The sequence below is a fragment of the Brachyistius frenatus genome, unplaced genomic scaffold, assembly GCF_029030835.1.
Source record: "Brachyistius frenatus isolate BFR_SWC_R1_liver_20210118 unplaced genomic scaffold, ASM2903083v1 Contig_19, whole genome shotgun sequence".
Lineage (NCBI taxonomy): Eukaryota > Metazoa > Chordata > Actinopteri > Embiotocidae > Brachyistius > Brachyistius frenatus.
The window spans coordinates 2,865,485-2,878,656 of record NW_027210618.1 but is presented as its reverse complement, the minus strand read 5'-3'; the positions used below and the strand labels follow the sequence as shown (position 1 = coordinate 2,878,656).

At 43.5% G+C, this 13,172-nt stretch overlaps 1 protein-coding gene across 2 annotated transcripts in view; it reads right to left on the bottom strand.

Annotated features, from left to right (window-relative positions):
- Nucleotides 1–13,172, bottom strand: part of mon2 (MON2 homolog, regulator of endosome-to-Golgi trafficking) — a 36,401-nt gene that overhangs the window by 4,730 nt on the left and 18,499 nt on the right. The window contains exons 14-29 of one of the 2 annotated variants that reach the window (XM_069695299.1): nt 12,564–12,745; nt 11,757–11,869; nt 10,767–10,871; nt 10,304–10,384; nt 10,117–10,190; nt 9,792–9,882; nt 9,561–9,662; nt 7,361–7,471; nt 5,979–6,154; nt 5,643–5,805; nt 4,929–5,222; nt 4,538–4,736; nt 3,204–3,847; nt 2,563–2,706; nt 1,543–1,560; nt 858–986 (exon numbers count right to left, since the gene is read on the bottom strand). In XM_069695299.1, coding sequence (XP_069551400.1) covers nt 858–986; nt 1,543–1,560; nt 2,563–2,706; nt 3,204–3,847; nt 4,538–4,736; nt 4,929–5,222; nt 5,643–5,805; nt 5,979–6,154; nt 7,361–7,471; nt 9,561–9,662; nt 9,792–9,882; nt 10,117–10,190; nt 10,304–10,384; nt 10,767–10,871; nt 11,757–11,869; nt 12,564–12,745 — 2,626 coding nt within the window. The remainder of the gene's footprint in view (nt 1–857; nt 987–1,542; nt 1,561–2,562; nt 2,707–3,203; nt 3,848–4,537; nt 4,737–4,928; nt 5,223–5,642; nt 5,806–5,978; nt 6,155–7,360; nt 7,472–9,560; nt 9,663–9,791; nt 9,883–10,116; nt 10,191–10,303; nt 10,385–10,766; nt 10,872–11,756; nt 11,870–12,563; nt 12,746–13,172) is intronic. The other variant, XM_069695300.1, reaches the window with a different exon arrangement.

The following is a 13,172-nucleotide window of genomic DNA, read 5'->3' as shown; positions in this document are numbered from 1 at the left end:
AGCCGTAAAGTTAACACAGACATATAATCACCTAATAGAGCTGATATGGAAAATATGTTGGCAAACACGGGCTCATTTCTACACCCAGCATACACAGAGCAAGATTAGTGTTCATTTGTGTTTGTGTCCACATGATGAATGAAAACAGCTGCTAGCTGTTGCCAGAAACTGACACTGTTGGCCAGAAAACCAAAACAATGAGTTATAAAATACTAAAAAGCCCAAAAGAGCTGAGGTGCTCATTCTCTGTTTCATTAAGACCAAGCCTGTTCAGATTCATGCAGCCATTTCATCCATTGTTAATATAAAATATTAATTTATAGCAGCTTTAAGAAAATCCACACTGTAATACTCAAGTCTGGGCTCTGCCTCAGCCAGAAAAAACATCATGGATAGTTAATGCCAGAAGTGCAACAATAACAATGTTTAGCCCAGTGTAATTCTGTATTAATTGTAATCGTTAAATTACAAGCCCTCCTCATATCATCCGAGCACATTTTATGAGTGCACAGGTTTTAACAACAATCAAGAATTCTCCATCCTTTATTGGGCTGGGGCTAAAACACAAACAGAAATCAAACGTTAGGCCTCAATGCTGCCTCCAGTCTAACTGTGTAAAACTCCTCACCAACAGACAGGAAGCAGATTAGAAACAATCATCGGAAGTGCTTCATAGGATGGATAATGGGTTTTGAGATTCATTTATCTCAACATTTTCTTGTTGTTTTTCCATTGTTTCACAATTTTTCACCCAAAAAAAAAAAAAAAAAAAAATGAAATTCATATAATTCCCCAAAATTACAATAATTCTTGTAACCATGGAAACAATGAATACCCCCCCACCCGGGTGAGATTACCTTGATGATATTCTGCAGAACCTTCTCATTGATGACAGCTTTGTGGCACGCTGTCTTATGGTACAGGTCCACCACCACCTCCAACGAGCGCTCAGCAAAGGGCACGTAGTTTAAGGCAACCCATTCGGCCTGCGAGGGGGAGAAGGGAGGAGGGGGGGGGGGTTCAAGAAGAGAAAACAGGGAAATGGGGATTGGGTCCAACAAATATGAAAACGGTTCTGAATGAGTAACATTCAAAGCAGGTTTTAAAGGCACACTTTGTGTAAGTATACACGTAACACACCCAATTTATTGTCAAAGTTACAAGCGTCTATTAGTGGGCTTCAGGTTTTGTTAGGCGTACATGAGCACCTCGGTTGAAATGTTACGGCCGAACAAATGATGGAATATACAAAGTGTGTCTTTAAGAGATACAAACAGAATCACACGTATGAACATCACCAGAAATCACAAAATCAAGTGAAAATGAAACTCCACAGGGACTGTGCACACAGAGGCATCACCACCACTTAGTGGCAGGCAGAGAGGAGAGGGGCAGCATGGAGCGAGTGAGAGACGCAGATGAGACGCGAGAGCCGACCATGCGGAGAGTGACATCTCATCTACCCGCAGAGGGTAGGTCATCACCATTCAGCACAGCTTAGTACAAACTAAAGAGGGGGCTGACGAAGAGGAGGAAACTCACCGGTGCAAACAGCTGGATCTAAAACGGTTATCCAGTAGTTCCAAGAAACAGAATGAGAAAACATTGCAATTAAACTGTTGTTTTGAGTCGTGTTGAATTTGCAGTGGCGTGGTAGGCTAAATGAGATTCAGTAATCATGACTGATTTAGGGAGAAATACAAATTTTAATACAAAATAAATAAATAATAATAAATTAAAAAAAAAAAAAAAAAGCCTCACTCCTGACGGCACGGACATTAAAGGCAATCTGATAAGAGTGGATAAAAGCCAAAAGACCACCCGTAACATCTGTTTAGCTGGGTGGGAGTTTTGTTTGACCATCTCACTCAAAAAAGCAATTTAAACAGATTCAGATCAACAGAAATGTCCAGCGTAGGCCTGAGTCTGTACCCCACATGCAGGACTAACAGATCAGTCGGGGTTTAAGACATGAAGTAAAGCAGCGTCAACATTTCATTACGTGACTATTCAAGCCTGCCAGTGTTAGATCGAGAAAGCTCGAGCATTCTGTGCAGGAATATTAGCATCTGCTGGATTTCATAACTTGATGATGAGCTACTACTACCAACGAGGCATACGAAGACACTGATATCAGATGTAATCTTTGTTAAGATTACTTGGGTGCCTTGGAAATAAAAGCTTTCTTTAATGAATATGATCTCGGAACTGAAAAGTGGCGAAACGTTTGTCTGGCATGCAGCCTGCAAGATGAATCACGAGGGAGGAAATTTGAGGAAGAAATGGCTCGGGGCTACAAATGGGGGTCCAAAAAGAACCTGTCAAGCTCATGAAGAGCCACGATAGGGGCTTTGTAAGGACGAGACCGAAAAAAGGGAGGGAGGGGGGGGGGTGGCTTTATGAACATCAAAGAGGAGGTACGATTTTGTTGGGAATGGCTGAAAAAGAGCGGCGCGATGAATAATGGCATCCGACATTCTGATGAAACAAACTATGAAAGGAAACAAATTGCAAATGGAACCCGATCGGTGAAGGACTCACGGGGCCGATCTCATTTCCTACCTGGTTGTATTTGGCATTGGCCACGTGTTTGGTTTCCATCCTGCCGTACTGAGGAGGCTTGCAGGAGAACTCCACAAAAAGTAGCAGCTGTTCGAAGATGGCTGGGTACATGACCTGCAGGTTCTCCGGGCCCACACAGATGGCCTGCAGCAGGGAGGCAGAGGGAGGAACAAACACTGCTGACATTCACCACGGGATTGCGTATTGCATAATTTAGCAGACTGACACATTCTTTCCTGGGCCGGGTCGACACAAAATGGGAAGACATAACTTTTAGTCCAACAGGAGTGAAGATGCTGAATTCATAGTGTGATTTGAACAATTCTGGACGGCTTGGTTAAACAAGCAAGCTGAAGACATCCCCTCGGGGCTTCGAGAGACTGTAATGTGCACTTTTTTGCTATTTTCGGTATTTTCAGGCTAAATAATTCAATTTGTCAAAACAAACCAATAATGAAAATGGAAAAGCCAGAGGATGACATGCAACATAGGTTCCATGGTATACACTTTAGAGCACCAGGTCAACATGAGACTCCACTCCACCTATTTCTTATGCTGATGCTACTCTTCATGTTGCATAATGTACATCATGCCAGAAGCTTCTTTGGTACCAACATTTTCCCCCCATTTCCTTTTCCCACCTTCTGCAAAACATCCAGAGCGGTGAGCACAGCTTCCTGCAGGCTGGTGAGCACCGCCTCCGTGTAGGAGGGGAGGATGAAGGGCGAGGCATCGCTGCTGATAGGCACGGACACAGCCCCGTGGAGGATGACCCCGAGCTTTTTCAGATCCTCCATGCTGAAGTTGCCTTTGATGTGCTGGTAGAGTGCTGGGAAAATCTGGATCAGTGCTGTGAGGAAGGGCTGGCTGGGGATGAAGGAGAGCTTCTCCGTCGGGCCACTAGGCGGCCTCGTGCTGTCCGTTCCCGTCCGGTACCACGTGTTCCACGCAGACCACCACAGCGCCGCGTCCTCCAAGGCCGACTCCTCCCCCGGGGGGGGCGCCTGCAGCTCAGCGCCGTTGTACCGCGTCAGCCGTTCGACGAGCGAATCTGAACGCACCAGAGGTCTGCCGGGCCCAGACGCTGACAGGGGGTCGATGAGCACGGGGGGGACGCCCATGGCAGCAAGTGCGTCGCCTGCTCTGTCCGAGTCTCTAACGGGGGTGACGATCTGCAGGATTTCTTGAAAGCTCTTGAGGGCAGCCAGGGAGACCTCGTTGTTTTTGCTGAGAGCAGCAGACTGAATGTGGTTCAGCAGCACCTCCCAGGCCTCGAAGAAATCACCTGCGCACGCGCACGCACACACACACACACACACACACACACACGCACGCGCGCACGCACAGCACAATGACGGGAGAGAGTATGTGAGGCCGCCGATTCGCAGTGTCAACTGGAAATAAGTGCAAAACTTAGCAGATCAATATGTGAGGTTCAACATGAGGCGACAAACAGAAGTTTAAAGGAGGCCACGTAGGCAGAACTATGACTGGAAACTGCATCTCCATCAGCCATATAACGGTTACCTTTTATGAAATGTTGCCAATATGATTATGAGACCACTTCAATGACAAGCATTCATCTCTGGAGGCCCATTTAATATTAAATTGCCAGTTCCAGTTATTTATTTTATTGAGGTTGTATGTAGGAAGAGCCGTCTTCCTCTATGTGACTTGATGTGTAGTATGCTGGGAAGGTGTTGTGTATTATGAGTCACCTTTGTTTAATGAGCGCGTTGAATGCCGTTAATGAGGAGATCATGTTCTATTATTCATATCTCGCTGGATATTAATTCCTGTCCACATGGAGTGTAACATAACTAAATGGCTGTTAATACTATATACACGTTAAAAACAGGCTGTTTTCTTACTCTTGGCGCAGATTTATGTTTAAATATGTCATTTGCAGTGTGTCACAGTCTACCTCATGTACACCAGCATCAAGAGTATCACAGAATATTACACGTGGGCTCACCCAATTGCTGGAGGAGATAGCGGCGGGTGTTGAAAATGCGTGCCACCCCAGCTAGCGTCAGCACCCACGTCTCCGCCCACTGTTTTTCGGCGGTATCACGAGAGTGGTGGATGAGGATGTTCCCGCCGCCGGACTCGATCTTCTCCTTGTCCGCGGTGGTGGACGACGTCCTCACACAGTCCAGCAGTTGGAACAGTACCTAGAGGCGCCACCAAAGTACTTTAATAAACAGGAATTTTTGCCATAAAGTGCCACGTGACAGAAAATTAATGGAAATATATATATATATTTGTTGTTGTTGTTTTTCGGTTGCAATTTCTGGTAGAAATCACAGCGGTACCAGCCTCCTCTAGTGTAAATCACATGACAAGGACAGATTCTAGCATGCTACCTTCCAGACCACGATATGCCACGTCGGCTGCTGCAGCAGGGTCCCGTGGGCGGCGATGGTGGAGAACAATGTCTGCCCGGCGCTTTTACGCACAGCGGGCCGCGGGTCGACACACAGCTCGCCCAGCTTGGCGTACAGGCACAGCCACAGGCAGTCGAAGGGAGGGGCGGGGTGGAAAGGCCTGTTCAGCGGCTCTCCTTTCTCCTGCGCCTGCTTCTGTAGCGCTTCCTCCTCCCTCTCCAGCTCCTGTGTGATGGCTTCGCCCCGCTGGAAGAAGTAGTCCGAAATGTTCCACTGTGGGTAGAAAGGGGAAGTGGCGGGAGAGAGTGGGGGCATAAATTGAAGAGGGAAGCTGGTAAGATGCTTCTAGCGGTTTTGCTATCTATTACCATAAAGTAATCTCGCAGGAACTGCCACACTCCAAGAGAAATAATCCAGAAAAACCACAAATCAATATCAGGTTTTGCATGTCCTGAATAATCTATGAAATGTCAGTGGAGCAGTTAAGTGCTGCTAAATTAGATAAAACCATGCAAAAAAGGAATTATGCCATATTGTAATAGTTTAATCCTTTGAAACATATTAGCTTTCTATTGGAAAACAACTATTTTAAAAGAAACAAGCAGAGCATTGACTACTTGCAGGGTTCCTACCTGTGCGTGAACGATAACCCTTGAAAATAAAGACCAGAGCACGAGACATCTGTAATCTCACCAGTAAACCGATGGACGTGAGGCTGATGTTGAGCTCCTGGTTCTGCAGGCCAAAGCTGCCGGCTACATCCACTACGATCTGGAGGCACGTGCAAGGCATGGTGGGTAGGAAGTCTGTCACCACCAACTGCAGGCACTGGAAGGCTGTTCGGATCAATGACTCACTGAAGGGGAACAAGGCACACGGCACACTTCGGCTCAGTTTCTTTATACTCTGAATTATTTGCAGAGTAACTGTGACTATAAAAGCATTTCGGGATGGTTCTCTTAAAAAAAGGATTATTTCAGCAATAATAAAATAAGTATATAATCTTTGCTTCCTCCCTTGTGCTCTTACCCTTGATCATTGCGGATGGCTCCTATAACGCCCAGAACGAGGGGCCAGCCCGGCCCCAGGCTGTCGCCCTGGCTCTGCAGGATCTGCAGGACACTCTCCAGTTGCTTTTGCCGAATGTCTGCATGCAGCACGTTGGACAACTCCTTCAGGGGGTTCAGCAACAGAAGCTGCAGCCTCTTGGGGAATACAAAAAAAACAAAAAACAGAGTTAGTGACTGATTTGTTAACTGACAGTCTACAAAGATTAAATTCTTACACTTAATTATGCCAACAACACAGACTTGATACATTAAAAATTTTGAACAGTTGAATGTAGTAAAAGTCATCTTTATTCAACTTATTTATTAAATCAAGATTTGAGAGAAACATCTGATCTAAGGAATTTAAGAAATGTGTCCTAATTCATTTAACTTTGTACATTGAGTGTTGCCATTGTCATGTTGACTTTAAGTGATTTTAGATGAAGACAAGTAAGACCTGGTAAAATCTAGCAGATACCTGCAACGACAGTTCTTAAAAACAATTCATTAAAGTCTCTCTCGTTTTTTTTCTGACACAAACAAACGAGAGGTTGCTGTAATGAACGGAGATGCTTTATGGCTCACTGTTACAATTTCTAATATGTGAAAGTCTGGCCGACTAAATATTTTTTATTAAATGGTGACTACTGCATAAACATCATTTATCATTTTTCAAGATTTTTAAGCTTGCATTAATCTGCCATAATAATAATAATAATGCCATCTACGGAGAAAGCAGGTTGGAAAGGCAAAAAAAAAAAAAAAAAAAAGCTTCAATACTCTGGATGTATTGTAGAAAATAAGCACTTGGTTTAGTACCTGTTTTTAAAAAAATACCTGCACTGTGCTTCAGGCGGTGAGTCATTGTACTTAGAATTGGTTTTAGAAAACAATAGGTTTTTGAGCACAGCTACGTGAGGAGGTAAAAGCTTGCCCACACTGCAGGAAAGACCTGAAAGAATCACTGTGCATTTCTGTAGGACAACTATCATTTTTGTGGCTCCGTGCGGTTCTATTAACCTCCACACAGTTCCTCTGCCCTCTTAGATAAGCGACGTGCAATTCCCTTTATCTGTCTCGCTGAGGTGAAGGTCACACGCTCGGTGTTTATGAGTGACGAGAGAAAGTGACTGTGACATTTTCTGTTTTGCACATTCTGAGCAAACACTTATCTGTCATGACTTGCAGTGTGACAGTGGACGGGTTTTCTCAAATGTCAGCATTACATACAACAGTGACAAAACCATACATTTACTGTAGGTGTCGATTTTGTTTTGCTTTGCGTGTGCCTGACATGGTTTTTACACGTACAACTTTCTAAAGCAGATTTTCTCATCGTATGGTACTTGTGGTGTTTCCTACCTGATTTTGAGCCAGAGGAGGGTCGTGTTTGTAGGCAAGCCCAGCTTTGATGAGCGCCGTCAGCGCCTCAGCCCCCCACTCTCTCATTCTGGAGTTTGGGTGCTGGCAGACCTGCAGGACACACCACAATAATATACACACAAATGCAGACACGTGCACACAGGGACAGATCTGATGCAGAGGCTGTTCAGAGCAGTGCTTTCCCAGCAGTGGTCAGAGTGGGAAAAATAAACAGACTGAGTGACAGAGACTGGGATCCCCCTGGGACAACAGATTATGCAGTGACAGACGTTGTGATTATAAATACATGTGTAGATATACATGGAGAGGCCAGGCTCAGAGAATATTACAGTACTGTGGTACAAAACCTGAACAATCATCTTTGTTTATCAGTTTTATTTTAATAGCATCAGATTGTAAGAGGAAAAAAAACAACTTCCCTCATAGGCATAAAGACGGGCAGCTAAGTCGATACTGTAGCTTTACTGCCTCAGAGCCCAGATGATCCATGTGTACCCTTTTGTATCCATTCAAAGCCTCATTTTCATTATACTATTAATTACATCGGTATATAAAGATATAGTAAAGGTGACGGCATTACATTTCCTTCAAAATATATAAAGCACTGAATTTGAATAAGCTGGCACACAAAGATATTCAGCATTTTATCCAAGCGTATATTGCAGGTGCAGCTTTAGATTCTACATCTGTGCTGAATCAGGGCTTCGCTGCCCACAATAATGGAAGATCAAACACGGATAGAGGCACAAGCGCACTGTGTGGACACATTGTGACACAGCCGACCTCTCAACTCCAACATGTTAATATCGGGCCGAGAGGGAAACACAACAGATTGGGATATTAAAAAAAAAAAAAAAAAAGAGCGAGAGAATGAGGGATAAGCCAGTATTTATAGGGGAGAGAATGTGAGCTTACCTTCTGCAAAACAGACAGGAGAGCAAAAGAGAGGGGAGATAGATAAAAGAAAATGTGAAGAAAACCTCCAAACACACACTTTTACAGATATACAAGATACCTATGGTTCAGTTTACAGTAGTTGTGTTCACACATACGGATTCAAACAGCTGGTAAAATGTGGTGAACATTAATTCAACGCCACGTGCATTTATTTTTCTGACATATCTGCCATACTACACGTAGCAGTCCGTGTCCTGTTGCACAGCCTGTTACAATAGCATTGTCTGGGGACATTTTTTTTTAATTTTTTTTTTTAACCTTGCTGAAACTGAATTTCAGCCACAATGACGCCCGAGCTGTCGCGTCAGGTTGGCTTGCGTCCCTGTTGCAATTACTGAAATCCTGGTCCCAGTTGCAATGACTGTAGCTCTTGCCTGGCTGTCGCCCGCACTGTGTCGGTGCACATTTCCATAAAGTTGAGCCTTTCTCAATGTTCCCCTGTACTGTAGCTGTCGAGCTAAGCAGCAGGTGCAGAGCTACAAAATCAAGTCTCGCAAACAAATAATGAATGAATGAATAACACCTGCAGCTGCTGCTGGTCTGGCTCTTTGAATTCATGTGTGTGAACAATCTGTTAGTAACTTTATGTTTCAACAAAATGCAGGAACAACTAACAATCTCTCACACACTACAATCTAATAGAAATTATGACAGTCACTGTAATACTAAAAGTGTAACACTAATTAAAAACGTTCAACTCTTCTATATAGTTTGTTCAACAATTGTCCTCCTTCATGTTGAAACCACCGAGCCGAAGCCTTTTACAGCTATACACTTTAGTTCCCATGGAAGATGTCATCATTAAAGGTTTGCTGCTCGGTAAAGTAACTTCAAACGGTCTGGTGAAAAGGGCAAGTATTTTGACATTCCTAGAACTTGTAGCATTCATTATCTTGAGAGATTTGTTTCAACTCTTCATAGAGATTGCCAATGAGATCATTAAACCTCAGAAAAAATGTATCTCTAGCACCAATTTAACAGGTCAGATTCGGCTTACATGTATCATCTAAGATCAAATCCGCTAGTCAGATAAAAAGTAAATGACACGTTGAAAGTGTCAGAAATGATATTACTGTACAACCGTGGTTGATTAAAGTAGGCTACATTCATTATGAACTGTATTTTGCATCTTTCATTGCATTTGAATGAAGTGCAGTCACAACAATACTGCTTTAGATTCTTTATCTGCACTGCATGGGCTTTAGCTGTAAGCAGAAGTTACCTCCAATAAGTGGCCTGTCAGGGGTCTCCACAGGATCTCGATACGATCCATGTTGACTAGGCCAGTTTCCAGCAGCTTGGCAACCGCAAATAGAGATGGTTCCTGCACCAGGACCACAAAACAGGAGCTGTATGTAAATACTAGACACCTTGTGCACAAATGAAAGTTCATTTGAACCAAATCACGACAAAGAAATATCCTAAACATGAAAGAAATATAGAAACCTTTTACCTTGTTGTTCCCATAAGCCATTTCCATGGCTTCCAGAGAGAGGGAACAGAGAGCATTGATCAGGTGATGCAGGGACACATCATCCAGGTACCTGGATCACACAAAAAATACATATTGTACATTACACATGCGTATTGTATTTAGCATTAATAGTTTAAACTACTGAGAATTAAGACTTGCAACAGGAAGCACCCCTGTCTCCAAAAACGTGGTGTTCTTCAGGCAAGCCCAATTAATATTCACGACGATGTATTTAGGCTATCTATCTAAGAGCATAAGCATTGGGATAAGTAGTTGGAGTTTTTTTATTCTGAGTGATACGTACTGGGAGCTCTCAAACAGTCTGGACAGGATGTTGGAGATGACGGGCAGGTCTGTCATCACTGCTGTTGTCAGCACCTGTTCAGACACAAATGCAGCCAGTTAGCTAATCACCTGAGAAACAAAAACTATGATGCATGCTGAACATGCAGGTAATTAAAAAAAGAAAAAAAGAAAAAAAAAGAACTCACTGTACTGGGTCCCTCAACTGCTCGACCAGGCTTCAGGGCACCACCCACCCCCGGCTTCAGCCCCAAGATCCACACCAAGTGCTGTGAGAGAAAAAGGAGAAACTGAAGGAGGAACAAAATGTACTCTTCAAATGTACATATGACATGCTGTTAGACATTTGTTTGATTCAACCGGGATGAGAAGATATGTAAATGAGTTCAGAGAGCTGACATTTAAAATCTAAAAAACAGACAAGTGTCTGTTTTTAAAAGCTGTACAAAGCACAAAAAACAACAACATTCAAAACAAGCAATGTAAGACAATTTGAAAATGTTTTGTTGGCAGGTAATTTCTTTCCTGACAGACAGTTCAAGTATACACCAATGCGTGTGTGCCTCGTTTAATCAGATATGGGTGCGTGTGTATTCATGTGTGTGTGTGTGTGGCTACATGTAACCGTGTGGTGCTAGCTGGTTGTAGTACCTGGAGTGTAGCCAGTACCAGCTGCCAGGAGGTGCCCAGCACGGCCCCGTGGCAGTGGGCCAGGTTCAACAGGGTTCGCATACACTGGATGTTCTTGGCAGTCAGCTAAAAGAGGGACAGACAGTCAGTGCATAAAACAGTACATTTGAATGCATACATTACTGGGAAAACGTTGATACACTTCAAGAGCAAAATGAGCAGAAAAAGCCTGAATTTTCTGTCTTAATAAAATTACAATCTAAATTAGCGGCGTAGAATGAAGTCGGCCACAACTGTGAGAATTGTAGTAACAACAAGAGAGAGGGGAAACTATGTGGAAAATTGCGATTGCGGCATAATTATTGCAGGTCAGGGTCAAGGTCACGGCACATGTATTTTTTATATGTAATTGCCCTCGAGGGAAATTTAGATGCACAGGCATGCCTGCCCTGCTAATAACCACTGACCCTTTACCTGACTGGCGTCTTGAGACAGAAAGTGTCTGTTTTTATTTTATGTGAGGATTTGTGTAACTGCTCAGAGAAACTACCTTAGAGGGGACCTACCTTATTGTGAATTGCACATTTAAGGTATTCTGTCTATATTTACTGTGTCAGAGACACTGAAATTCACAAATGGCAAAATAAAACAGGTTTGAATTGAGTGCGGTTTAATTTGTTACGTGTTTTTGTTTTGTTCTTAGTCTAGATTTAATTCCGTCCTTTTGTCTGCCTGTTTATCTTGAGTAAGATTCAAGTGTTGGACTCAGATTATGTCGTCATGACTACAGCTCTCTTTTAGAGAGGGTGTTTATCCTCTCAAAGAGCAATTTATTTGGCTTTCTTTTTGCAGCCATTGCACCCTCTCTGAAAGATTACAGTTTGAATAATTTGTCTTAATTATAAAATGTTTGTAAGCTTTATTTCTGGAAAATTGCTATATGAGCTACAATAATAAATGTCAAGTGCAACCATGGCCTCTTGAAAACTATGTATGTATGTGTGTCCTTACCACCACAGTGCCCTGGGGCTGGGCAGTGAGTGGCTGCCCCACAGCCACCACCTGCTGATGAGATTCACTGGAGGGGCTGATAATCTGCACACTTTGGCCCTGGATCGAGTAGGCTATGGAGGACACGCACACACGCATGTGCAAATACACACCCACACACGCATACACACAGGGGTAAAGGCTCAGTCATACACACAAACAGGTTTTGTAACAAGCTTACGACATGCAAGAAAAGCTCTCTTAATTAACTCCGCGGCAAACATCCATCGCGAGTCAAGACCCAATTTTCCAGCTTTATCTCTACAAGCTGATATGCAAATAGGGAATGTCTGAGCGGTTGGTTTGAGAGCAACTGTGTGTGTGTGTGTGCGTGCGTGTGCGTGTGTACGTCTGCGGTCCCCTGACATGTTCTCCTTGGAGTTCCTAATTGGAAGCCACAGTGAAAAGTTATGGATTAATGCAATATGAGTAGGTCAATAGGGACAGGCAGAGTGCCAACAGTTAACATGTTGATCACATTGAACCATATGAAAGATTAGCGGTGCTCATTAATACAACATCAATACACAGGACCAGAGGCCATCCTCAGGGCTGCAGAGGGGACTTTTAATGGTTTGCAGTGTGATCCAGATATCTTCAGTTGTATTCGTGCATGCATGCATGCAGGCGATATGGTATCTCTGTGACACACGTGTACAGCAAACAACAACAAAAAAGGAGTTAACGTGACACCTGAGGTAAAGCGTACACTATGTTTTCCATATCGTTTTTAAGTGGCATTCTCAATTGTCAGCTGCAGGGGCGTACCTTTGCTGGAGAGGTTGGCGGCGTTGCTGCTGAGAACAGTCAGGGCGTAATGCGGTGGCAGAGAGGCCTTGCAGATAGCCGTGATGAAGGCGTCCCGAGGCGTCACCAGGCCGAGACGACCGCACAGCGAGGCCATGGTCAGCTCTGCTTTCAGGATGTTTTCTGTGGCCGCCTCATCAGTGCTGGAGAAGCAGGACAAGAGGAAAAGGAAGAGAGAAGACCGAAAAATATACTTATGGTGTATCAGTAGTATTATTTGTGTGTTTCGACTGCTATTTTTTTTTTCCTCGTACTGTGGTACTGAATAAGCGGTAATGTCCTCAAAAATGCCATTAAGGATGACTCAGACCTAAATGTATCATTAAAGAAGGATACGATTACACAGAGGAGGAAAATATATCATGTGATGCATTCAGACTGACGATGAATCTTCATTTTTGAATTAAAAACAGAAAACTCATGATAGCAACACAAGTTAACTACTGGGTTTTCTTCCAACTACTAATTTAAAAAAAAAATGCATTTAAATAGTGCAACATGGTCTCTGAAAACATTCGATCTAAACTGCCCTGTGAAAAAAAACAGCTCAGGACCAAGTTGACTTCCTGT